The 26,662-nt window shown below is 41.5% G+C and overlaps 1 protein-coding gene across 1 annotated transcript in view; it reads left to right on the top strand.

Moving 5' to 3' along the window:
• The window catches only part of LOC124594559 (uncharacterized transporter slc-17.2-like), a 210,878-nt gene that overhangs the window by 101,425 nt on the left and 82,791 nt on the right, over nt 1–26,662 (top strand). Inside the window, exon 3 of the mRNA XM_047132931.1 lies at nt 3,661–3,745. Within this exon, the coding sequence (XP_046988887.1) occupies nt 3,661–3,745 (85 nt within the window). The remainder of the gene's footprint in view (nt 1–3,660; nt 3,746–26,662) is intronic.

Here is a 26,662-nt window from a genome sequence, read left to right as displayed (position 1 = left end):
GGGCCCTACAACAACTTGGGGATTTTAACGATCGAACTCGCCAGTTGGGTAGAATTGGAGATAGTATCCATCAGGGGGACATCTGACAGCTCCATCAATTAATGTCAAGTCGAATAACTGCTTGCATGAGCCCAGTGGTGGATCAACACCTTATTGACTTGCTCAGTTTGTGAAGCTCTTTCTCTTGACTAAATCATCCAATTTTTGTGAAACAGAAATCGTTTGTTTGTACGTATATGTAGATGACATCTGTGGATTTCCGTCCCATTTCGATAATTCATTCGTGGTGAGTTTTTTTGGTCTTAGAGTGGATTCAAAAGACACTTTAACCATATTTAACCACTTTGGTATTGTCTAGCAAACAAATGAAGCAGAATGCTTATCTGGTGCCACAGTAACCAACACCGTTTGGTTTAGGCCTGTTGTTGTTGTTGTTGTTGTTGTGTTGTTGTGGTCTTCAGTCCTGAGACTGGTTTGATGCAGCTCTCCATGCTACTCTATCCTGTGCAAGCTTCTTCATCTCCCAGTACTACTGCAAGCTACATCCTTCTGTATCTGTTTGGTGTATGCATCTCTTGGTCTCCCTGTACGATTTTTACCCTCCACGCTGCCCTCCAATACCAAATTGGTGATCCCTTGATGCCTCAGAACATTTCCTACCAACCGATTCCTTCTTCTAGTCAAGTTGTGCCACAAACTTCTCTTCTCCCCAATCCTATTCAGTACTTCCTCATTAGTTATGTGATCTACCAATCTAATCTTCAGCATTCTTCTGTAGCACCACATTTCAAAAGCTTCTATTCTCTTCTTGTTCAAACTATTTATCGTGCATGTTTCACTTCCATACATGGCTACACTCCATACAAATTGATATTATAAGAAAAATGCCGTTATGATATGTTGGTTTACAGAGGAGCTGAAGTGGAATGACTTCTTGAAACGGCTACTCACCTTTAAATTATCTAGCAGTTGTTTGATAAGAGCATGCAAGTCATCTGACGATGAATTTGTAAATTCTATGAAATTAAAGGCGCTTTTTGAGTAGAGTAGGCTAAACCCAAATTTCGTGTGGCTGGTTAGAAATAAGGTCACATAACAGTCTCGGTTCTCCAATAATGTCATTATTTACCATTATTTACCAACAAAGAATGCAAGTATAGCGCTTCCCGTGCCCATATGTGTGAGAAATGTGTCCCGAAAATTTCCCCTTAGTATTTGTTTTACCCTGTATAATACGACCATTTTAGTTAATTAAAAGCCAAATTGGTACTCCATAACAGGTTTATTTAAAAAGCAGCCTTTTGCTCGCGGGTTGACCACGCATACGTGTCACATTTCATATAATTATATATATTTCACATCTATTTAACACATTTCACACATAAATACTAAAAGGTCGTTTTCGAACATTATTACAAGTCGCATCTTGTTATCTCCACTCCTAAGAGTACTATGGGTATCTTGCTCCCACATTGTTTTTATTCATATAATGTGTCATATATGTACGAAATTTGGTTCATACGTTTCAGAGTTATACTTTCATGTCATCTCTTTTTGCCCCCCACCTACATCCATAGGGGTGGTAGGGGAGTCTATCACAGTATTGTTTTTCCAGATGGCAAGTGACATGAGTGCTAAGTTCGATAGAAACTGCTTCAGACATGGCAGAGATATGTTGTTATGGTACTGTCTTTGCACTCCCACTTTCCACCAATGGGGCTAAAACGTCATTGAGGCTATCACCAACGTACCTAGTGCTCCCACGTACATACATTGGTTTCTATAAATATGTAGATGAATAATGCAACACATTTTGGGATTATCACCATATCTTTAGCGGATTTTATGATGACAGGAATGGGGTTGACTACCTTCTTTGAACATAGAGTTGAATTACTGACCAAAATAGGTGTGTATCGAACATATACTACATATATTACGCTTAGCTGTACCCACAACTGTAAGTGTGGCTGAAGCCCAGCTGTCGTTGTTGATGAGAATGGTATTGTGTTCGTAATCCATATACGGATGAGAGACAAGTCTATGATCTCTACAATGCATCTGACATCATTTACAAGTCATTGATGCTAGAATGAGGGAAATGCAGTTCTCATTCTTTCATCCATCTTATACTAGCGAACCCAGCAATATTTTGCAGTTGCTAAATATGTATGGGAATTGGATAATGTCCTAACCTTATTCTACTCCCTCTCTCTGTCCATCACATGCCCCCCTCCCCCTCGCTTCACCTCCTCCTCTCACTCTCTGTCTCCATTTTCTCCCCCCCCCCTTCTCTACACATCTACTCCTCCCTTCTCTCTGATCTTGAACACTGTCAATTGTTAATGTAAATTGAAATTCCTTAGTACTTAGTATTCTAATTATAAATGATAAACCATAATACAACTTTTCTACTTTCTGTGAAGACCGACTGAAAGGAAGAAAACAAAATATGACATTGTTATATTTACAATTTTTGTTTATATATATGCATAATGAGAAAGAATGTGTATGTGAGAAACAATATTTCTAATGGTTTAAATGTCCTTGGTTTTCTTTCTCACCGTCGATTTTACCAGAAAACTTAAACATTGTTGTTTAAAAAAATATATTACCATGTCTTCACAAATGTTTATTAGAGTGTACTGTAAAAGTTTGAAGTAAAATGGTCAAGAACTTTTCGAGTTCTCGCTAACAACGTTCCCTTTTATACATTATGTATACACTTACATATTGTCCATCCGAATGCTTGTTAGAGTAACGTGTAAAAATTTTAAGTAAATCAATCAAGAACTTTTTGCGATTTTTGGTAACAACGATTCCCCTTTATCTATTACACATATCTTGTATATATTTAAAAAATATATAGCCTATGTCCATACGAATGTCTATTAGAGTGTGCAGTAAAAATTGGAAGTAAATTGGTTAAGAACATTTTTTCCAGAATTTTGCTAACTACGTTTTCCTATTTTTATATATATATATATATATATATATATATATATATATATATATATATATATATATATCAGAAATATACATCCTTTGTCCAATCTAAGGTTCATTAGAGTAGCATGTAAAAATTTTAAGAAAATCTATCTGGACACATTCAAGATTCTATTTATAACTGTGAAGTCAAACACCAATTTTAATTGATGCAGCATTAAAAATGCTGTAGTAGTTCTTTAGTAATGATTTAATTTGAAGTAAATATGTCAAGCACTTTTAGAGATTTTTTTGTAACAACATTTCCCCTTTCTATATTTAATATATATTTATATATTAAAATACAGGGGCGGGCCTTTGTGGCCGAGAGGTTCCAGGCTCTTCAGTCTGGAACGGCGCAACCGCTACGGTCCCAGGTTCGAATCCTGCCTTGGGCATGGATGTGTGTGATGTTCTTAGGTTAGTTAGGTTTAAGTAGTTCTAAGTTCTAGGGGACTGATGACCTCAGCTGTTAAGTCCTATAGTGCTCAGAGCCATTTGAAACCGTTTTTCGAAAAGATAGGGCCCCAGCAGTTATTCAAACACGCGCGTATTCGAACGCAACATCGTGTCAAAATTTCAAAGTAATCTCAGGAGAATTGGCATGGATTTAATATTTCGAACAAAACAACGTTTACAATTTTATTTACGTGGATTTTGGCATGTGTGTTTCAGGGCGCTGTGTGGCCTTCCCTACACGCCCTAGGAGCTGCCTGGTATCCTCCTCTTCAGCGCACCGGATACATCGCTCTTTATTCCAGTGAGTTCCAATAGCTGTCGCATACTTACTTTTCCTATTTTCGTTCACTAACGTATTGTACCATCATAGTCCAATACTGTTCTACATATCTAATCTTACAACTTATGTTTACATCATGTAGTTCCACTCCAGGTTATTATATTTACACTGTGGAGTTAATATTTCTTTCAGCGTTCTGGTCTGAGTAAGTTGTTCGGACATACCCGTATTTGGTTGATTTCCAATGTGTCCACTTGACCATAAGTAACAGATAGATAATAGAAAACATGTACACTGTTTCTTACAACAAAATACAGCCTATGTTGAAATAAATGTTTATTGGAGTACCCCGTATAGAACTGAAGTGAATTGGTCAAGAACTTTCCGAGATTTTTGCTAACAACGGGAGAACTCTTCACTGAGAAAAACTATTTGTTCCACAGAAGCGTGTTGCAAGGATAAAAAATCATGCACACTCTAGAACAAGGACTGGTAATCCGACAGGTATTTCTCTGCCTGGCGATCTGTCGTTCAAAACAGTCACCTTCTTTGTACGAGAACCACGCGTGACACTGAAGACAGTAGAGAAAATTGTAAATCTTTCTTTGTCGATTTTTGTTACATTCACCATTAGCCCAAACGTAGCACCATCAGATCCTCACCTGTCGTGTCCTGAGACTTGTCATCAAGGAGGTCATTTTCAAAATGACGACAGACTTTGCAGCCATTGGTGAGACAGCAGGATAAGCCTTAGGAATAGGAGGCATTGTATAACGGCGGAAAAAATTATGAGTCGTGATTTTTATTTGAATATGTGATGTATTTCGAGTTCTAGAGCTCGTGTTCAGGTGCTTAGGCATCAATTTACATTATTTTTAAAAACATCCTTCTAAGCGTTATATTGGTATATTACAAGGCAGTACACTGTGCTGTAATATAGCTACAACTTTTACAAAATTAGAACGAAAAGAGAATTACTTACTGTTTCCAGGAGTTGTTACGTAGTTTCTACTTACTGGATTTGACAAAATATAAATGTACATTGTAATGTTGTTGCTTTAATTTGATCTGAAAGCGGTGCTGATATTCAAGGCCATAAAAGTGGGTTAAAGCTGTGAGCTGTCTGGGGAAGTTAACCTTGCATTACTGAGCAACTGTTTCACCAGGTATCCAGTCTAGCTTACCAAATTCGCAACCAGACTAACATTAATTAAAATCTTCTAATCGTCATACGACAACCGGTGATATTATGTCCCATAGTGCTCAGAGCCATTTGAGCCTTTTGAACCAATGAAAGAGGAAGCCGCCTGGTAGAATTTTTCTCAGAGCATAACTTAATCATAGCTAACACTTGGTTCAAGAATCATAAAAGAAGGTTGTATACATGGAAGAGGCATGGAGAAACTGGAAGGTGTTAGATAGATTATATAATGGTAAGACAGAGATTTAGGAACCAGGTTTTAAATTGTAAGACATTTTCAGGGGCAGATGTGGACTCTGACCACAATCTATTGGTTATTAACTGTAGATTAAAACTGAAGAAACTGCAAAAAAATGGGAATTTGAGGAGATGGATCCTGGATAAACGGACTAAACCAGAGGTTGTACAGAGTTTCAGGGACAGCATAAGGGAACAATTGATAGGAATGGGGGAAAGAAATACAGTAGATGAAGAATGGGTAGCTTTGAGAGATGAAATAGTGAAGGCAGCAGAGGATCAAGTAGGTAAAAAGACGAGTGCTAATAGAAATCCTTGGGTAACAGAAGACATATTGAATTTAATTGATGAAAGGAGAAAATACAAAAATGCAGTAAATGAAGCAGGTAAAAAGGAATACAAACGTCTCAAAAATGAGATCGAAATGAAGTGCAAAATAGCTAGAGGACAAATGTAAGGATGTAGGCGTAGATCACTAGGGGTAAGATAGATACAGCCTACAGGAAAATTAAAGAGACCTTTGGAGAAAAAAGAATCACTTGCATGAACATCAAGAGCTCAGATGGAAGCCCAGTTCAAAACAAAGAAGGGAAAGCAGAAACGTGGAAGGAGTATATAGAGGGTCTATACAAGGGCGATGTTCTTGAGGACAATATTATGGAAATGGAAACGGAGGTAGATGAAGATGAAATAGGAGATATGATACTACGTGAAGAGTTTGACAGAGCACTGAAAGACCTAAGTCGAAACAAGGCCCCTGGAGTAGACAACGTTCCATTAGAACTACTGATAGCCTTGGGAGAACCAGTCCTGACAAAACTCTACCATCTGGTGAGCAATATGTATGAGACAGGCGAAATACCCTCTGACTTCAAGAAGAATATAATAATTCCAATCCCAAAGAAAGCAGGTGTTGACAGATGTGAAAATTACCGAACTATCAGTTTCATAAGCCACGGCTGGAAAGAACTAACACGAATTCTTTACAGTCGAATGGAAAAACTGGTAGAAGCCGACCTCGGGGAAGATCAGTTTGGATTACGTAGAAATGTTGGAACACGCAAGGCAATACTGATCCTACGACTTATCTTAGAAAATAGATTAAAGAAAGGCAAACCTACGTTTCTAGCATTTGTAGACTTAGAGAAAGCTTTTGACAATGTTGACTGGAATAATCTCTTTCAAATTCTGAAGGTGGCAGGGGTAAAATACAGGGAGTGAAAGACTATTTACAATTTGTACGGAAACCAGATGGCAGTTATAAGGGTCGAGGGCCATGAAAGGGAAGCAGTGGTTGGGAAGGGAGTGAGACAGGGTTGTAGCCTCTCCCCGATATTATTCAATCTGTATATTAAGCAAGCAGTAAAGGAAACAAAAGAAAAATTCGGAGTAGCAATTAAAATCCATGGAGAAGAAATAAAAAGTTTGAGGTTCGCTGATGGCATTGTAATTCTGTCAGGGACAGCAAAAGACCGGGAAGAGCAGTTGAACGGAATGGACAGTGTCTTGAAAGGAGGATGTAAGACGAACATCAATAAAATCAAAACGAGGGTAATGGAATGTAGTCGAATTAAATCGGGTGATGCTGAGGGAATTAGATTAGGAAATGAGGCGCTTGAAGTAGTAAAGGAGTTCTGCTATTTGGGGAGCAAAATAACTGATGATGGTCGAAGTAGAGAGGATACAAAATGTAGACTGGCAATGGCAAGGAAAGCGTTTCTGAAGAAGAGAAATTTGTTAACATCGAGTATAGATTTAAGCGTCAGGAAGTCGTTTCTGAAAGTATTTGTATGGAGTTTAGCCATGTATGGAAGTGAAACGTGGACGATAAATAGTTTAGCCAAGAAGAGAATTGAAGCTTTCGAAATGTGGTGCTACAGACGAATGCTGAAGATTAGATGGGTAGATCACATAACTAATGAGGAGGTGTTGAATAGAATTGGGGAGAAGAGAAATTTGTGGCACAACTTGACTAGAAGAAGGGATCGGTTGGTAGGACATATTCTGAGGCATCAAGGTATCATCAATGTAGTATTGGATGGCAGAGTGGAGGGTAATAATCGTAGAGGGAGACCAAGAGATGAATACACTAAGCAGATTCAGAAGGATACAGGTTGCAGTAGGTTCTGGGAGATGAGGAAACTTGCACAGGATAGAGTAGCGTGGAGAGCTGCATCAAACCAGTCTCTGGACTGAAGACTACAACAACAAGAACAACATTTATCTACATATCGTGAGCATTGGTTCTTTACTTACGTCATATTACAATAGCTGCCTTAAAAATTTACATTGCAAAATCCTGGAATGCCGTTAGTAAAGAAACAGTGTTCTCGACACATAAATCAATGTAGACATCTGAATATAGGCTGTCAGGTATCTTGAAATGTCATCATGGAAAAATAAACGTTTATAAAAGCAACCGGTTGCAGCTAATTCATGATAAAGCACCTTCAGTTTCAACAGTTGCAGTGTTCTAGTACGTCCACAGTGGACAAGAATTCTCTACTAATATTAATACGAGAAAGAATACAGAGACAAAATACCACAATGAGACAGGCTATCTCAGTCGATAAGCAGTATCTTTTCGATTTTTAGCCACAAGCAAGTCATTAGAGTGTTTGAAATTTAGTGTGTTAACATACACAAACATTATTAAAAGAGTTTTTGAAATATTTGTTCAAAAATACTTTCGAGGACTGATGTCATGCGGTATCATTGGAAAACGACTACTATTACACAGATTTTGTCGATAATGTGCTTTTTGTGGCACCAGTGCTATTGGTTCACGCACCTTATTTGCTTGCATCCTCCACTGTCTCGTTCCGCTCGAGTCTTCAGCGCGTAGAAATCGGCAAAAATCCGGGTTGTAGGCAAAAAATGTAACAATTCCCGTGACACTATTAATCAGCCATAGATGGCTTATTCTTGATTTCTTTTTTATTTACACAGCAGATTCTCTCAAATGCATCTCGGGAGCAGCACATACAGAGCAGCGCATATACTGGCTGGAGGGGCAAGTTAAATTCATATCCCCTCCACCTTATTTGCTTAACTCCTCCACTGTCTTGTCTCTCTCGAATCTTTAGTGGGTAGAAATCGGCAAAAATCGGAAGCCTTAGGTCAGGAAGCTTATTATTTGGCTTAGCACCCGCTCGCCAACCTTTGCAATCCTACAGTACCGTAGCGAAGTAGAAGCAAGAACTCGACTATTGAACATTGAGGCAGCTGCGTAAACCAAGAGCACTGGTACCACGTAAACCATATTACCGAGAACTTCCGTGCAATAGTAGTTGTTTTCCTGTGATACTTTGGCAGTGAAACAGGCGATATTGAAACCTCCACCAGGGATACAAACTTATTCACAACGATATGAAAGCCATGTGACAAGAATTTTTAATGGTGCATGCTGTTTACAATGCCCATCACTTGAAAATGACATGACACAGGTGCCCACAATTTTTTTCACACACATTTCAAGTCTTTTACTGGAATTAGACGTCACATCTTGCACTACTGGCGCTGAAATTAGATCAACTTCCTTCCGAATTTGATCCTTCAGTTCCTGGATGGTGTGTAGTGAGTCATTCTGGAAGATCTGAAATATCAAACGACCACAAGGAAGATATCACATACTGAAAGGTCAGAGGATCTTGAAGTCCAGGGGATGTCCCCTTTCTTCTAGATGAGCTTACCAGGAAAGATGTTACATAATGCCTTAATGGAATGCCGATAGGTATGGTATGTGGCCCCGTTGGAAGGATATATTTGCAGTTACAGAAAGATCAGCAAGCTGTCCCACTAGGGAATGGTTCGTCATGTGAGCATTCCACTCTTCATTCACAGTAACAACATTGCCACGGCCATTTTTTTTTTTTAAAAAAGTAAGGCGCTATGATTCCAAACGATGATACGCTACACCACACTGTCACTTCCTGAGTGTGGAGTGCGTTTATGAAGCTTTCAGGATTTTAACATGGCCAGTATCTGAAGTTTGATTGTTAACAAACCTTGACGCACAAAAGTTGGCCTCATCGTTTATGATCAGATTTTAGCACGGGCCCGGATTGTCGTTCATAGGTTCTAGAAATTCCTGCCAAAATCCTAATGTCGTTTTGGGAGGTCGTCGGCACTCAGTTTTAGCTCTATCTGCATTTTGGGTGGGTGGTAGTGCACTTCCTTACGGAATATTCGCTGTACGCTACGATCCTTTATGTCAAGTTGCAGCCCATGCTTGCGTGCCTAACTCCTGGGACTTCGGCTAAAGGCTTCTTCCCCTCTTGAAACATTCTGTGGTGTGCACACGAGTTTTGCACTTCCACCCCTCTTCCTCGCCTTTCCACTCTTTTTCCTCAGAATTCTGTACGCACACTTCGATAGCATATGACGACGAGACAGGGAGGCATGCCGAAAGAGATGGTAGTGAGCGCGAACAAGTTGTGCGGTCACGTGGTTGTCGTTTTTGTAAAACACCTTCACAGCAATAGCGCGTTGTTCATCGGTCAACGACGGCGTCACTACTGAACATCGGTACAGGGTCAATGGCTAAGGTTTGTTGTCCAGACGGTACCACTACCTTTACTCTGATTTCCAGATTATTGAAAATTGGGGTAGCATCTGCGGTTTGACCAATGACGTCAGAAGTTACCAGAATGATGTATTGCACAGATTTAACAAATTTTTTTGGAAATTTCCGGTAAGGTCTTGTGGGACGAAAGTGCTGAGGTCATCAGTCCCTAAGCCTACACAATACTTAATCTAACTTAAACTAACTTACGCTATGGATAACACACACAACTAAGCACAAGGAAGGACTCGAACCTCTGACGGAGAGAGCCTCACGGGCCGTGATAGGCGCCTGAGACAGCGCGCCTACCCCCCGCGGCGGATTTAACAGCAAAGACGAATACTGAGAAAGGAAGGAAGGTACGACAGAGCAAACAGGTGGTAGACATATAGTACGTACATTCATATTTCGAACATAATCGCTTCTTTGAGTCGTAGTATCTTATTCTTCAGTTGACCTATACAGGTAGTATGGGATACAAATTTTATTTATGTCGATTTTTTAGCCTTCGCGTAGTTCATTTTAAGTACAGGGTGCCAGTGTTGTTGTTGTTATTGTGGTCTTCAGTCCTGAGACTGGTTTGCTGCAGCTCTCCATGCAAATTTATCCTGTGCAAGCTCCTTCATCTCCCTGTACCTACTGCAACCTACATCCTTTTGAATCTGCTTAGTGTATTCATCTCTTGGTCTCCCTCTACGATTTTTACTCTCCACGCTGCCCTCCAATGCTAAATTTGTGATCCCTTGATGCCTCAGGACATGTCCTACCAACCGATCCCTTCTTCTAGTCAAGTTGTGCCACAAACTTCTCTTCTCCCCAATCCTATTCAATACCTCCTCATTAGTTACGTGATCTACCCACCTAATCTTCAACATTCTTCTGTAGCACCACATTTCGAAAGCTTCTATTCTCTTCTTGTCCAAACTATTTATTGTCCATGTTTCACTTCCATACATGGCTAAACTCCATACAAATACTTTCAGAAACGACTTCCTGACACGTAAATCTATACTCGATGTTAACAAATTTCTCTTCTTCAGAAACGCTTTCCTTGCCATTGCCAGTCAACATTTTATATCCTCTCTACTTCGACCATCATCAGTTATTTTGCTCCCCAAATAACAAAACTCCTTTACTACTTTAAGTGTCTCATTTCCTAATCTAATTCCCTCAGCATCACCCGACTTAATTCGACTACATTCCATTATCCTCGTTTTACTTTTGTTGATGTTCATCTTATATCCTCCTTTCAAGACACTGTCCATTCCGTTCAACTGCTCTTCCAAGTCCTTTGCTGTCTCTGAGAGAATTAGAATGTCATCGGTGAACCTCAAAGTTTTTATTTCTTCTCCCTGGATTTTAATACCTACTCCAAATTTTTCCTTCGGTCCCTTTACTGCTTGCTCAATATACAGATTGAATAACATCGGGGAGAGACTACAACCCTGTCTCACTCCCTTCCCAAGCACTGCTTCCTTTTCATACCTCTCGACCCTTATAACTACCTTCTGGTTTCTGTACAAATTGTAAATAACCTTTCGCTCCCTATATTTTACCCCTGCCACCTTTCGAATTTGAAAGAGAGTATTCCAGTCAACATTGTCAAAAGCATTTCTCTAAGTCTACAAATGCTAGAAACGTAGGTTTGCCTTTCTTTAATCTTTCTTCTAAGATAAGTCGTAGGATCAGTATTGCCTTGCGTGTTCCAACAGTTCTACGTAATCCAAACTGATCTTCCCCGAGGTCGGCTTCTATCTGTTTTTCCATTCGACTGTAAAGAATTCGTGTTAGTATTTTCCAGCCGTGGCTTATTAAACTGATAGTTCGGTAATTTTCGCATCTGTTAACATCTGCTTTCTTTCGGATTGGAATTATTATATTCTTCTTGAAGTCTGAGGGTATTTCGCCTGTCTCATACATATTGCTCACCAGATGGTAGAGTTTTGTGAGGACTGGTTCTCCCAAGGCTATCAGTAGTTCTAATGGAACGTTGTCTACTCCAGGGGCCTTGTTTCGACTTAGGTCTTTCAGTGCTCTGTCAAACTCTTCACGTAGTATCATATCTCCTATTTCATCTTCATCTACCTCCGCTTCCATTTCCATAATATTGTCCTCAAGAACATCGGCCTTGTATAGACCCTCTATATACTCCTTCCACGTTTCTGCTTTCCCTTCTTTGCTTAGAACTGGGTTTCCATCTGAGCTCTTGATATTCATACAAGTGATTCTTTTTTCTCCAAAGGTCTCTTTAATTTTCCTGTAGGCTGTATCTATCTTACCCCTAGTGAGATAAGACTCTACATCTTTACATTTGTCCTCTAGCCATGCCTGCTTACCCATTTTGCACTTCCTGTGGATCTCATTTTTGAGACGTTTGTATTCCTTTTTGCCTGCTTCATTTACTGCATTTTTATATTTTCTCCTTTCATCAATTAAATTCAATATTTCTTCTGTTACCCAAGGATTTCTACTAGCCCTCGTCTTTTTACCTACTTGATCCTCTGCTGCCTTCACTACTTCATCCCTCAGAGCTACCCATTCGTCTTCTAGTGTATTTCTTTCTCCCATTCCTGTCACTTTTTCCCTTATGCTGTCCCTGAAACTCTATACAACCTCTGGTTTAGTCAGTTTATCCAGGTCCCATCTCCTTAAATACCCACCTTTTTGCAGTTTCTTCAGTTTTAATCTACAATTGATAACCAATAGATTGTGGTCAGAGTCCACATCTGCCCGTGGAAATGTCCTACAATGTAAAACTTGGTTCCTAAATCTCTGTCTTACCATTCTATAATCTATCTGATACCTTTTAGTGTCTCCAGGATTCGTCCATGTATATAACCTTCTTTTATGATTCTTGAACCAAGTGTTAGCTATGATTAAGTTATGCTCTGTGCAAAATTCTACCAGACGGCTTCCTCTTTCATTTCTTAGCCCCAGTCCATATTCACCTACTATGTTTTCTTCTCTCCCTTTTCCTACTGTCCAATTCCAGTCACCCACGACTATTAAATTTTCGTCTCCCTTCACTACCTGGATAATTTCTTTTATCTCATCATACATTTCTTCGATTTCTTCGTCATCTGCAGAGCTAGTTGGCATATAAACTTGTCCTACTGTAGTAGGCATGGGCTTCGTGTCTATCTTGGCCACTATAATACGTTCACTATGCTGTTTGTAGTAGCTTACCCGCACTCCTATTTTTTTATTCATTATTAAACCTACTCCTGACGTACCCCTATTTGATTTTGTACTTATAACCCTGTATTCACCTGACCAGAAGTCTTGTTCCTCCTGCCACCGAACTTCACTAATTCTCACTATATCTAATTTTAATCTATCCATTTCCCTTTTTAAATTTTCTAACCTACCTGCCCGATTAAGGGATCTGACATTCCACGCTCCGATCCGTAGAATGCCAGTTTTCTTTCTCCTAATAACGACGTCCTCTTGAGTAGTCCCCGCCCGGAGACCCGAATGGGGGACTATTTTACCTCCGGAATATTTTACCCAAGAGGACGCCATCATCATTTAACCATACAGTAAAGCTGCATGCCCTGGGGAATAATTACGGCTGTAGTTTCCCCTTGCTTTCAGCCGTTCGCAGTACCACAACAGCAAGGCCGTTTTGGTTGGCGTTACAAGGCCACATCAGTCAATCATCCAGACTGTTGCACCTGCAACTACTGCAAAGGCTGCTGCCCTTCTTCAGGAACCACACGTTTGCCTGGCCTCTCAACAGATACCCCTCCGTTGTGGTTGCACCTACGGTACGGCTATCTGTATCGTTGAGGCACGCAAGCCTTCCCACCAACGGCAAGGTCCATGGTTCATGTTATGTACGTTGATATTTTCGTCTTTGCTAGCATTAGTTGACCTATACAGGTCAAATGAAGTATGGGATACAAATTTTTACACACGTCGGTCTTTCCGCCTTCGCTAGTACTAGTATCAGCTGAAGAATAGGATGCTAATAGTAGCAGAAATGGAAAAAAGCAACACCTGTAACATTTGTACCCCGTACTTCAGTTGACCTACATTGGTCAGCTAAAGAATAGGATACTAGTGCTACCGAAAGTGGAAAAGTTCACTTACGTTAAATTTGTATCCTGCAGTTCAGCTGACCTACATAGGTCAGCTGAAGAGTAGGATACTATTGCTAGCGAAACCGGAAAAGTTGACATACGTTAAATTCATAACCCGTACTGCAGGACCTATGCAGATCAACTGAAGTTTGGGATATACCTCATATGTGTCAACTCAGGTATTCCATGTTAACGTTACTTCTATAATTTTTTTCTTTTCCTTTATTTTTTGCACCAATGCCCAATTCATCAGTTGAGCTTATAAAGTCGTATCTACAAATGAAAATCAAGAAGCAAAAACTGTCCAGAATGAAAAAATTCTTCCAAAATATCTCAGACTCACTAAGAATGAAAATAAATACCAAATGAATTGGAACGAATAAATGATTTAAATTAATACAAGTGCCAAAAATCGTACGCAGTGTCTAGCCCTGTGTTTTAAAAACACGTTCATTTATATCAATTTACAATGATGACACCTCTCCATAGGAGATAACCGATTTATTATCTATGGCTCGAAAATAAAGACATTAATAAAGACAATATTAAGTAAACTATGACGTCATCTGTCAGTGTTGACGGGTTCTATCCCACCTCCAGTTGAACCCTGATTTCTAACTTAACTTGCCAATCTAGGGTTGCCAAATCGCTACTTTCACTGTCGTTCCTGTCACTTGGACGAAATGCCTTTGTAGTAATGACACTGCGGAAACGATATAGATCTGCAGTCTCGGAGAGGAAAATGATTCTTCTCGAACGCTGAAGTTGGGACCACGAGGGCTACCAGAACTCACATACCTCTCCTGGTTGCTTAAACCGTCTCTCTGTCTTTTCTTTTCGGTCGCTTTTTCCGTCCCCTCTGTTCCTGTGCTCATGGCGAGTGCCAACATTGCCACCCCCATGATACGTTCTGATGGCTCACAATCACACACTCGCAGTCATCTCGTAAACGGCGTCTTTGGTGGTACGATTTGCTTATATTACTGTGTAGTTTCACCCACGTCACTTTCTCCTACTAATTATGATACACGCCATAGATTGCGCCCGTTTCAAAGAAGAACCAGGAAATCCGACAGAGGTAGCCTAGTGTGTAAACCGAATGTTATCTGTATTGGTGCAACCACGGCAACGGAAGGAAGCAGAAGGCGCCCTGTGATAGTGACGACGGATGGAACGATTAAGGTTTGAGGCAGGACGCGCAAGATCGCGTGTTTCTTTGAATCGAATGAGGAAGTTCCTTAAGCGAGGGAAGCCACTGGAACCGCTACTCGCAAAGGTCACCGGCCGTCCGCCACAGATAAGCGCCTCGTTATCTGCATGTTCTGCAACACTCGTTACTGGCCGTTCTTGTGCCACCAGAGCCACCATCCAAAGGTTGCATTACTTTCCGTCATGCTAAGTAAGGCTGTCCTCAACCCGAAGGTTGGTTTACATACCGCAGTGCTTTATTAGACACGACCCCACTGGAATTTAGAATTTGTTAGAGGGTGGATCGGATACTATAATACTGAATTAAGTAGTGTACCGGATACTACAACATTGCTTGTCGTATATCGGGTACTGCAATAGAGGTTTGCACTCTCAAATCTCAGCAGATAATATCCAGAGACGAAGAAATAATCTTCAGAGTGCTGTATCAGGCGCCGGCCGGTGTGGTCGATCGGTTCTAGGCGCCACAGTCTGGAACCGCGCGCCCTACGGTCGCATGTTCGAATCCTGCCTCGGGCATGGATGTGTGTGATGTCCTTAGGTTAGTTAGGTTTAAGTAGTTCTAAGTTCTAGGGGACCGATGACTTTTTTTTTTTTTTTTTTTTTTTTTTTTGCTGTATCAGGCATTCACATATACAGGGTGTACCATAGATCGTGACCGGGCCAAATATCTCATGAAATAAGCGTCAAACGAAAAAACTACAAAGAACGAAACTTGTCTAGCTTGAAGAGGGAAACCAGATGGCGCTATGGTTGGCCCGCTAGATGCCGCTACCATAGGTCAAACGGATATCAACTGCGGATTTCTTAAAAAAATAGGAACCCATATTTTTTATTACATATTCGTGTAGTACGTAAAGAAATATGAATGTTTTAGTTGGAGCACAGTTTTCGCTTTGTGATAGATGGCGCTGTAATAGCCACAAACATATGGCTCACAATTTTAGACGAACAGTTGGTAACAGGTAGGTTTTTTAAATTAAAATGCGGAACGTAAGTACGTTTGAACATTTTATTTCGGTTGTTCCAATGTGATACATGTACCTTTGTGAGCTTATCATTTCTGAGAACGCATACTGTTACAACGTGATTACCTGTAAATACCACATTAATGCAATAAATGCTCAAAATGATGTCCGTCAACCTCAATGCATTTGGCAATATGTGTAACGACATTCCTCTCAACAGCGAGTAGTTCGGCTTCCGTAATGTTCGCACATGCATTGAAAATGCGCTGACGCATGTTGTAAGGCGTTGTCGGTGGATCATGATAGCAAATATCCTTCAAATCCGGGGACGTCAGATCTGGTGAACGTGCGGGTCATGGTATGGTGCTTCGGCGACCAATCCACCTCTCGTGGTGGAGCCATGTGCCGAACATCCATCATGTTGGAAGTACATCGCCATTCTGTCATGCAGTGAAACATCTTGTAGTAACATCGGTAGAACATGACGTAGGAAATCAGCATACATTGCACCATTTAGATTGCCATCGATAAAATGGTGGCCAATTATCCTTCCTCCCATAATGCCGCACCATACATTAACCCGCCAAGGTCGCTGATGTTCCACTTGTCGCAGCCATCGTGGATTTTCCGTTGCCCAATAGTGCATATTATGTCGGTTTACGTTACCGCTGTTGGTGAATGACGCTTCGTCGCTAAATAGAACGCGTGCAAAAAATTTGTCATCGTCCCGTAATTTCTCTTGTGCCCAGTGGCAGAACTGTACACGACGTTCAAAGTCGTCGCCATGCAATTCCTGGTTCATAGAACTACGGTACGGGTGCAATCGATGTTGATGTAGCATTCTCAACACCGACGTTTTCGAGATTCCCGATTCTCGCGCAATTTGTCTGCTACTGATGTGCGGATTAGCCGCGACAGCAGCTACACTACCTACTTGGGCATCATCATTTGTTGCAGGTCGTGGCTGACGTTTCGCATGTGGCTGAACACTTCCTGTTTCCTTAGACAACGTAACCATCCGGCGAACGGTCCGGACACTTGGATGATGTCGTCCAGGATACCGAGCAGCATACATAGCACACGCCCGCTGGACATTTTGATCACAATAGCCATACATCAATACGATATCGACCTTTTCCGCAATTGGTAAACTGTCCATTTTAACACGGGTAATGTATCACGAAGCAAATACCGTCCGCACTGGCGGAATGCCACGTGATACCACGTACTTATACGTTAGTGACTATTTCAGTATCATCTATCACAAAGCGAAAAAAGTGGTCCAACTAAAACATTCATATTTCTTTACGTACTACACGAATAAGTTAAAAAAAGGGGGTTCCTATTTTAAAAAACGCAGTTGATATCATACAATGAAGGCTTTGACGACCGGATGGTACTGTTGTTGATAATTCTTCCGGGTTATATGGCTGTGGTCCACGGAATTCTTATATTCCTAACGTTTCGTCCAACGTATTATTGGACGAAACGTCAGAAATAGAAGAATTCCATGGACCACGGCCATATAACCCGGAAGAATTATCAACAACAGCAGTTGATGTCCGTTTGAAATATGGCAACGTCATCTAGCGGGCCAACCATAGCGCCATCTGGTTTCCCCCTTCAAGCTAGACGAGCTTCGTTCTTTGTAGTTTTTTCGGTTGATGCTTATTTCGTGAGATATTTTATCCCGGTCACTATCAATGGACCACGCTGTACGTAATTTTATAGCGTTCAGTCTACAATCACACAGATTAATGAAGAAAAATAAGGTTTCTGACGAACAGTAACTACAAATACGTTTGAGACATCTACATACCTAGAGAAGCAATTTCACTGTAACTTATGACTGATTTGCTTTTTACAACGACGACATCTTGTGTAAAAATCCGTAATGTCAACCAAACTTTTAAAGAATAATCAGATTGGCACATAATCAGACGAAACATTTAGCTTGACAAGTCGCATATTTGTAAAAACTTTCTATTGTTTTCTGACCACTGGATAGCTTGAGGCTGGAGCAAACACAATAAACTTTAAATCGTGTCGAAACTACGGAGTTGGGATAAAATCGAAGTATTAAGTACCTAAACTGCGTCTCAAATCGACTTCTTAAACATATGTAATTCTCACAAATATTGTTACTGATAGAATATTTAGGTCGTTGTTGCAATGGAACAATGTATACTACCTGAAATGCCATGTGACAAGAAAAGACAACGCTAAAAAGTAAATTTGGTTTGGTATCACAACAATTGGCGTAGTCTAGTTCTTTAAACTGTTGACAACAGGAACGCTGAATTGTATTTTTCTAGTGTATGATCTTTTGAAAGAAGTGGAAATATTATATTAAAATTTCATATATCTGTTTAATATTAAACGTAAATTTTGACTAGTATTAATGGCCTCAATTAATAGGTTGAAATGTAAAAGTTGTACTGAATCTGGAGCTGGTACAAGATGTTTGCCGGCCGGAGTGGATGAGCGGTTCTAGGCGCTACAGTCTGGAACCGCGCGACCGCTACGGTCTCAGGTTCGAATCTTGCCTCGGGCATGGATGTGTGTGATGTCCTTAGGCTAGTTAGGTTTAAGTAGTTCTACGTTCTAGGGGACTTATGACCAAAGCAGTTAAGTCCCATAGTGCTCAGAACCATTTGAACCATTTTGAACAACATGTTTGTCACAGAATCCAGGCAGAGGGCAGAGGGAATTGCTGGGTACTACACTGAAGAGCCAAAACATTATGAACACTGTCCACCGCAAGGTTGAATGCCTCCTGCTGCCATTGTGGGGCCGGCCGGTGTGGCCGTGCGGTTAAAGGCGCTTCAGTCTGGAACCGCGTGACCGCTAAGGTCGCAGGTTCGAATCCTGCCTCGGGCATGGATGTGTGTGATGTCCTTAGGTTAGTTAGGTTTAATTAGTTCTAAGTTCTAGGCGACTGATGACCTCAGAAGTTAAGTCGCATAGTGCTCAGAGCCATTTGAGCCATTGTGGGCACGTGACGCAGTAAGGAAAGAACGTAAGCGGAAGAGAGACGAATGGGCAGTCATTGTAGCGAAGATATGGGCCGAAAATGCGAAACTCGACTGATATTAGCGGTTTCCACAAAGGACACGTTGTTGTGGCGCTCTGGCTGGAAACGAGGTCTCTGAAACGGCGAAGTTGGTGTTCTGTTGGCGTACTACTGTCGCGAGCATCTGTGGAAAGATGTTGAAGGATGATGAAATAACGAGTGGGCGTATGAAATAACGAGTGGGCGTATGGTACAGGACGATCATTTCTCGTCACAAAACGTACAGGTCGGAGGATTCCCCACTATGTAGTATGCGTAGCAAAAAGCCTAAATAAATCATGAAGTGTACTGAAACTGGCGGCCGTTTTATTTATGGCAATTGAAACCACTACACAAGTTTCTGCATGGCTGAGACCTGCAAGACATTAATTCGTAGCTCAGTTTCGTCGAGAACATCGAGAACAAACCTAAGTGTTACGTGTCTGCGCAGTTTGTTGAACAGAAACGGAGTTTGAAATGCCGAATGCATGTCGGGCATGACGGAATATGTTACATCAGCCGAGAATTCGAGCTGGCGGTCATTAAGCGCACCTCTGGCCATTAAGACTGCAACGCTATGAAGATGGGATGCAACAAACGGTCATGAAGTGCTTCAATGTCGAAATGACTAGCATTTCAGTGCGACTCAAGAAAGTAGTTGGGAGAACTGGCACTAAAATGATTGATGTAATGGAAATCACGTAGTGGATTTCTCCTTCAGAATCTGCATTTGAATACTTTTTGTTTGCGAGGAGGTTATTCGTTTTATGTATTCCAGTCTCAGTCTTGCGGTACAGCTCCTCTCTACAGGACCCCCCCCCCCCCCCCCCCCCCCGCCCTTCAACTTCTTTTAGTACCATGATGCCTTAGTACATGTCGCGTCATGGTCTCTCTTCTTCTTCTCAGTGTTTTTCACAAAGGATGTAAGTGCAGATGTTTTCACTGCTGACTGAAAGCAGTGAATTGAACAACAGCACATCAGTATTCACTTTATTTGCAAACTAATAATTATTGCTATTAGGAGCAATATGTTTTTAGGTTGGTTAGTGCCTCTAAATACCTGCTGCAAGAGCAAGCCATTAACGCTTTTTTCCCTTCTGCAGCAGGTCAGGTGTTGAACTGTCGACGGCTGGACACAAAACGGTTACTCTGTACTGACAGGCGTAGTCCACTTAGAGGTGTAGTTATGACTGCGCAGAAAACATCTGGCAGTAAACCTGTGATGTGTTTGCAGGAAGACTGTTAGATGCAGAGAAAAAACAATTAGTACACAGAAGCGAGTACATACACTACTAGCCATTAAAATTCCTACACCAAGAAGAAGTGCAGATCATAAACGGGTATTCGTTGGACAATTATATTGTACTAGAACTGACACGAAATTTGGGTGCATAGATCCTGAGAAATCAGTACCCAGAACAACCACGTCTGGCTGTAATAACGCCCTTGATACGCCTGCGCATTGAGTCAAACAAGCTTGGATGGCGTGTACAGGTACAGCTGCCCATGCAGCTTCAACACGATACCACAGTTCATCAAGAGTAGTGACTGGCGTATTGTGACGAACCAGTTGCTCGGCCACCATTGATCAAACGTTTTCAATTGGTGAGAGATCTAGAGAATGTGCTGGCCAGGGCAGCAGTCGAACATTTTCTGTATCCAGAAAGGCCCGTACAAGACCTGCAACATGCGGTCGTGCATTATCCTGCTGAAATGTAGGATTTCGCAAGGATCGAATGAATAGTAGAGCCACGGGTCGTAACACGTCTGAAATTGTAAAGTCCACTGTTCAAAGTGCCGTCAATGCGAATAAGAGGTGACCGAGACGTGTAACCAATGGCACCACATACCATCACGACGGGTGATACGCCAGTATGGCGATGACGAATACACGCTTCCAATGCGCGTTCACCGCGATGTCGCCAAACACGGATGCGACCATCATGATGCTGTAAGCAGAGCCTGGATTCATCCGAAAAAACGACGTTTTGCCATTCGAGCACCCTGGTTCGTCGTCGAGTACACCATCGCAGGCGCTCCTGTCTGTGATGCAGCGTCAAGGGTAACCGCAGCCATGGTCTCCGAGCTGATAGTCCATGCTGGTGCAAACGTCGTCGAACTGTTCGTGCAGATGGTGGTTGTCTTGCAAACATCCCAACCTGTTGACTCAGGGATCGAGACGTGGCTGCACGATCCGTTACAGCCATGTGGATAAGATGCCTGTCATCTCGACTGCTAGTGATACGAGGTCGTTGGGATCCAGCACGGCTTTCCGTATTACCCTCCTGAAGCCACCGATTCCATATTCTGCTAACAGTCATTGGATCTCGACCAACGCGAGAAGCAATGTCGCGATACGATAAACCGCAATCGCGATAGGCTACAATCCGACCTTTATCAAAGTAGGAAACGTGATGGTACGCATTTCTGCGCCTTACACGAGGCATCACAACAACGTTTCACCAGGCAACGCCGGTCAACTGCTGTTTGTGTATGAGAAATCGATTGGAAACTTTCCTCATGTAAGCACGTTGTACGTGTTGCCACCGGCGCCAACCTTGTGTGAATGCTCTGAAAAGCTAAACATTTGCACATCACAGCATCTTCTACCTGTCGGTTAGATTTCGCGTCTGTAGCACGTCATCTTCGTGGTGTAGCAATTTTAGTGGCCAGTAGTGTATTAAGGGAGCAATGGTCACAATATCTGCGCTTATACTCCTCCTGCCCTGTGTGTGTGTTCTCCCTGTCTCTGTGAATAACCTCCTCTTTTCTTATCTGTGCAACTAATGTTCACCATCGGTCTTCTCAGTTTCCACTAGAGTCCATGATTCACTTCTATACAATGCTGTGCTCTGGACGTTCATTCACAGAAATATATACCTCAAATTAAGTTGAATGTTTGATATTAGTAGACTTCTTTTAACCAGGTATACACTTTTTGCCTGCGCTAGCCTGTTTATTATGTTCTCCTTATTTCCTCTGTCACACGAGTTCCTTACTTTGCTTTCAAGATAGAGAATAGTTCCACTTCATTTACGTCGTAGTCTAGAACTCTAATGTTAATTTTACTGCTTGTCTCAGTCCTATTTCTCCGCGTCACATTCGTTTTTCTTCGGTTTGTTCATACTCCATATTCTGTGCTCAGTAGATTGTTTATTTCGTGCAATGTGTCCTGCAATTCTTTCTCGCTTCCAGTGAGGATAGCAATATCATCTGCAAATTTTATCGTTGATACTCTTTCGCCCTGAATTTTAATCCCACTGCTGAATCTATCTCTTGATTCCGTCATTAGATCTTCGAGGTACAGATTGAACAGAAGGGAAGAAAGACTGTATCCTTTCTCACACACCCTATTTTTTGAACTTAACGCTTCGTTCTTGGTCTTCCATTTTTATTGTGCCCTCTTGGTCCGTATACATACTGTGTATTATCCGTCTTTCCCTATAGGTTACATCAACTTTTCTAAAAATTTCAAACATCTAGCACCATTTAAGACTGTCAAACGTTTTCTTTAGGTCTACAAACCCTCGAAGGTTTCTTGGTTTTCCTCTGTCTTACATTATCAACTGGAACGTCAGAACTGGCCCTCTAGTGCCTTTAGCTCTCCTAGTGTGAAACCAATCGTCATCTGATAGATCTTCAATTTTCAATTCCATTGTTTTGTGTATTATTTTTGTTACCAACTTTTATGCAGGTGTTGTTAAGTTGATTGTACGATAGTTTGCCCACTTATCTGCCCTTTCTATCTTTGACATTGTGTGGATGATATTTATCTGAGCCTGATAGGATGTCCCCAGTCACACACCAACCTGAATAGTCGTTTGGTTACCACTTCTCCCAGTGATTACACAACCTCTGAAGGAATGTTATCTATGCCTTCTGTCTTATTTGTTAACAAGTTTTCTAAAGTTCTGTTAAACTGCGACTAGAATACTGTACCACCAACGCCAGCCGCATCGACTCCCATTTGTTCTTCTATCACTTCATCCGACATTTCCTCCCCCTCATAGAGGCCTTCAACATACTCTTGCCAACTATTCGCTCCGTCCTCTGCGTTTAATAGTGGAACTCCGTTGAATTCTTAATGTTGACTCTTTTGGTTTTAATATCATTGACGGTTGTTCCGATTTTTATGTATATTGTATGTGACCTTCCGACGATTATTTCTCTTTCTATTTGTTCGTTCTTTCCTGCAATCATTGCCCCTTAGCTTCCCTGCACTTCTTTATTTCATTCCTAAGTGACTTACATTATGTGCTCCTTACCATTTTTGTACTTCCTTCTTTCATCGACCAATTCAGATATTTCTTCAGTAGCCTAAAGGATTCTTCGCAGTTACCTTCTTCGCTCCTTTATTTATCTGTCTAACTTCCATGATTGCCCTTCTCTGAGATATCCTTTTCTCTTCAACTGAACCGCTACTGTGATACTGATTATCGCATTGTCCACAGCGTTAGAGAACTTTTAAAGTACATCATCATTCTCCATTACTTCAGTGTCCCACATATTTCCACACTGTTTCTTCCTGTCGATTCCCTTAAACTTCAGCCTACTCTTCATCAATATTAAATTGTGATTTGAATCTATATCTGCGCCTATGCACGTCTTAAAATCCAATATATGATTTCGGAATCTTTGTCTAACCACGATGTAATCAAGTTGGTGCCTTCCCAGGTATATGGAGCTTTTCCAAGTGTACCTCCTACTCTTGTGATTTTTAAACAGTATATTCGCTATAATCAGTTTATTGCAGAACTCTATTAATCTTTTACCTCTCTCATTCCTTTTACCGAGCACATATTCTCCCGTAACTTTTCTTCCATTCCTTCTCCTACCATAGTGTTGTGTCACCAGTGGTTATTAGATTTTTATCGCCCCCAACTAAATTACACATTCACTAACGTCATACACTTTCTGTATCTCATCATCATCTACTTGATCTGTTGTTGTTGCCGTGGGTTTGCTCTCGACTCTGATTTGTTCAGAGTAAGTCGGTCTCTGCCCTTTCTTCCTATTCATAACGAATCTTACTGCAGTTTTACCATTTTTTGCTGCTGTAGATATCCTGTAGTCACCTGACCAGAAATCCTTAACTTTCTTCCATTTCATTTCTCCGATGCCAACCATATCTAGATTGAACCTTTACATTTCCCTTTTCTCTATATTTCACTGCCAGTTTCAAACTACTGACATTCCACGCTCCTATACGTAGACTCTCTTTGTCATGAACATCTCCTCCTTGGTTGTCCCCTCCCAGAGATCCAAATGGGGCGACTGACCCAGAATGTTTTACCAATGGAGAGATCATCATGACCCTTTTTTGCATTGCAGATCATACGTCTTGTGGGCACATATGAAGTGTATTTATCGTTGTGGTTTCCATTATCTTCTGCAGTCTCATATCGTTCATCATTCCTGAGTCTCCCACCTTTCAACGGCGCTTTACCACCCCAAGGCTAGGAATGTACTGTGAGCCTCTTTCTGCTCATCCACACACTTTGCAAGGCAGTTAACACAATGAGAAAGACTCCTTATGCCGGAAGTCTCACACGCTAACACGCGAATATGGAATCGTTGGGTTCAGTGGCATCCTACTCAAAGTTGTGCATGATCTCAACTACCCTGTGACTAGCGCCCGAGAGGTCAGAGATTTTTTTCTGCTTGGCTGTTCTGGAATATACAGCAACATCACATACTTTGAGTCTATAAATGAATTAGATTCCACCAAGAGAAGTGTATACATTGACAGAGCGACGACGTCTGGAGCACTATAGACCGTCAGTACAGCGACTATGGCTTCGGCTTCCCTTTGACGAGGAAGCAGACAGAGCTGCACTGTCAGCGAGGTGTCCCAAACGCATCACTGGGCGCAGCAGTTGCAACATGTCGACTTTCCAGAGGAGTCACCGGTCTGCATGCAGCATCTCGGTATATGTATCCCCTGTGGAGGCTCCAAAAACAATGAACAGATTGCACTGGTCATTATCACAAGCCAACGTTTCAGGATTGCGTTCGTCATCGTCACAAGTGAACGTTGCCAGATTGCAATGGTCATCACCACAAGTAAACATTGTCAGATTGCATTGGTCGTCGTCATAAGCGAACTTAGCCAGGCTGCATTGGTCATCATCGCAACTGAACTTTGCAAGATTGCGTTGGTCATCATCGCAAACAAACGGTGCCATATTGGACCGGTCATCGTCACAAGCGAAAGTTGCCCGATTGCATTGGTATTCGTCACAAGTAAACTTTGCCAGATTGAACTGATCATCGTCACAACGAACTTTGCCAGATATCATTGCTCATCATCACAGGCGTCTAGCACCTGGCCTGATGGTATGAGAGTCGTTGAGTACACTTCACTCTGGTTCGCGTAGCCGATTATATGGACAGCAGCCGCTACATTTTGACGTTTTAAGGCCACTGGTTGAGCCCTGCCTTCGAGATCTCCGTGACGTTGTCCTTAAAGAAGATAATGCAAGACCACACACTGCCCATGCTGTCCTGTTCTCCCTTGTTACATACAAAATACCCTCGGTGATATATATATATATATATATATATATATATATATATATATATATATATATATATATATATATATTGGGATACCTGACATGGAATCCCTTCGCCGGGAGGTGTGGCCAAGCGGTTCTAGGCGCTACAGTCTGGAACAGCGCGACCGCTGCCTCGGGCATGGATGTGTGTAATGTCCTTAGATTAGTTAGGTTAACGTAGTTCTAAGTTCTAGTGGGCTGATGACCTCAGAAGTTGAGTCCCATAGTGCTCAGAGCCACTTTAACCATTTTTTTTTGGAAACCCTTCCCTACGTCGGAACCACCTGACTGATGATATTCGCGCAGTGGACTAAACAACGGTAACGATCAAACTGTGGCCTCAGCAGTGCCTGTAAGTTGGGTATTTTAGTATCGGAATCCTGCCCTCCTAAAGTATCCGCAACTCACAACAAAATTAATAAATACATGAAAGGTGAGGTAGAAAAAAGCTACCGAAATGAAATGTTATTTTTCTAATTTTTAGCTTGTTGTTGATGTTGTTGTGGTCTTCAGTCCTGAGACTGGTTTGATGCAGCTCTCCATGCTACTCTATCCTGTACAAGCCTCTTCATCTCCCAGTACCTACCGCAACCTACATCCTTCTGAATCTGCTAGTGTATTCATCTCTTGGTCTCCCTCTACGATTTTTACCCTCCACGCTGCCCTCCAATACTAAATTGGTGATCCCTCGATGCCTCAGAACATGTCCTACCAACCGATCCCTTCTTCTAGTCAAGTTGTGCCATAAACTTCTCTTCTCCTCAATCCTATTCAATACTTCCTCATTAGTTATGTGATCTACCCATCTAATCTTCAGCATTCTTCTGTAGCACCACATTTCAAAAGCTTCTATTCTCTTCTTGTCCAAACTATTTATCGTCCAAGCTTATTGTAATACAAAACATGTGAATGCACAAAAGCAGAACATTGGTCAAAAAAACAAACGCGTAACATATTCGTAGCCGTGGATGATATAGACAGGTGGCAAAGTTATTAATGAGGGAATGGGAAAGGGGGGAGGGGGGGGGGGGGGAAGTTGACTGGACGCCTCCTACAAAATACTAACAA

This window comes from Schistocerca americana, chromosome 2 (assembly GCF_021461395.2).
Source record: "Schistocerca americana isolate TAMUIC-IGC-003095 chromosome 2, iqSchAmer2.1, whole genome shotgun sequence".
Taxonomy (NCBI): domain Eukaryota; kingdom Metazoa; phylum Arthropoda; class Insecta; order Orthoptera; family Acrididae; genus Schistocerca; species Schistocerca americana.
Note: the sequence above shows the minus strand (reverse complement) of the source record. Positions and strands in the feature narration are given on the sequence as shown.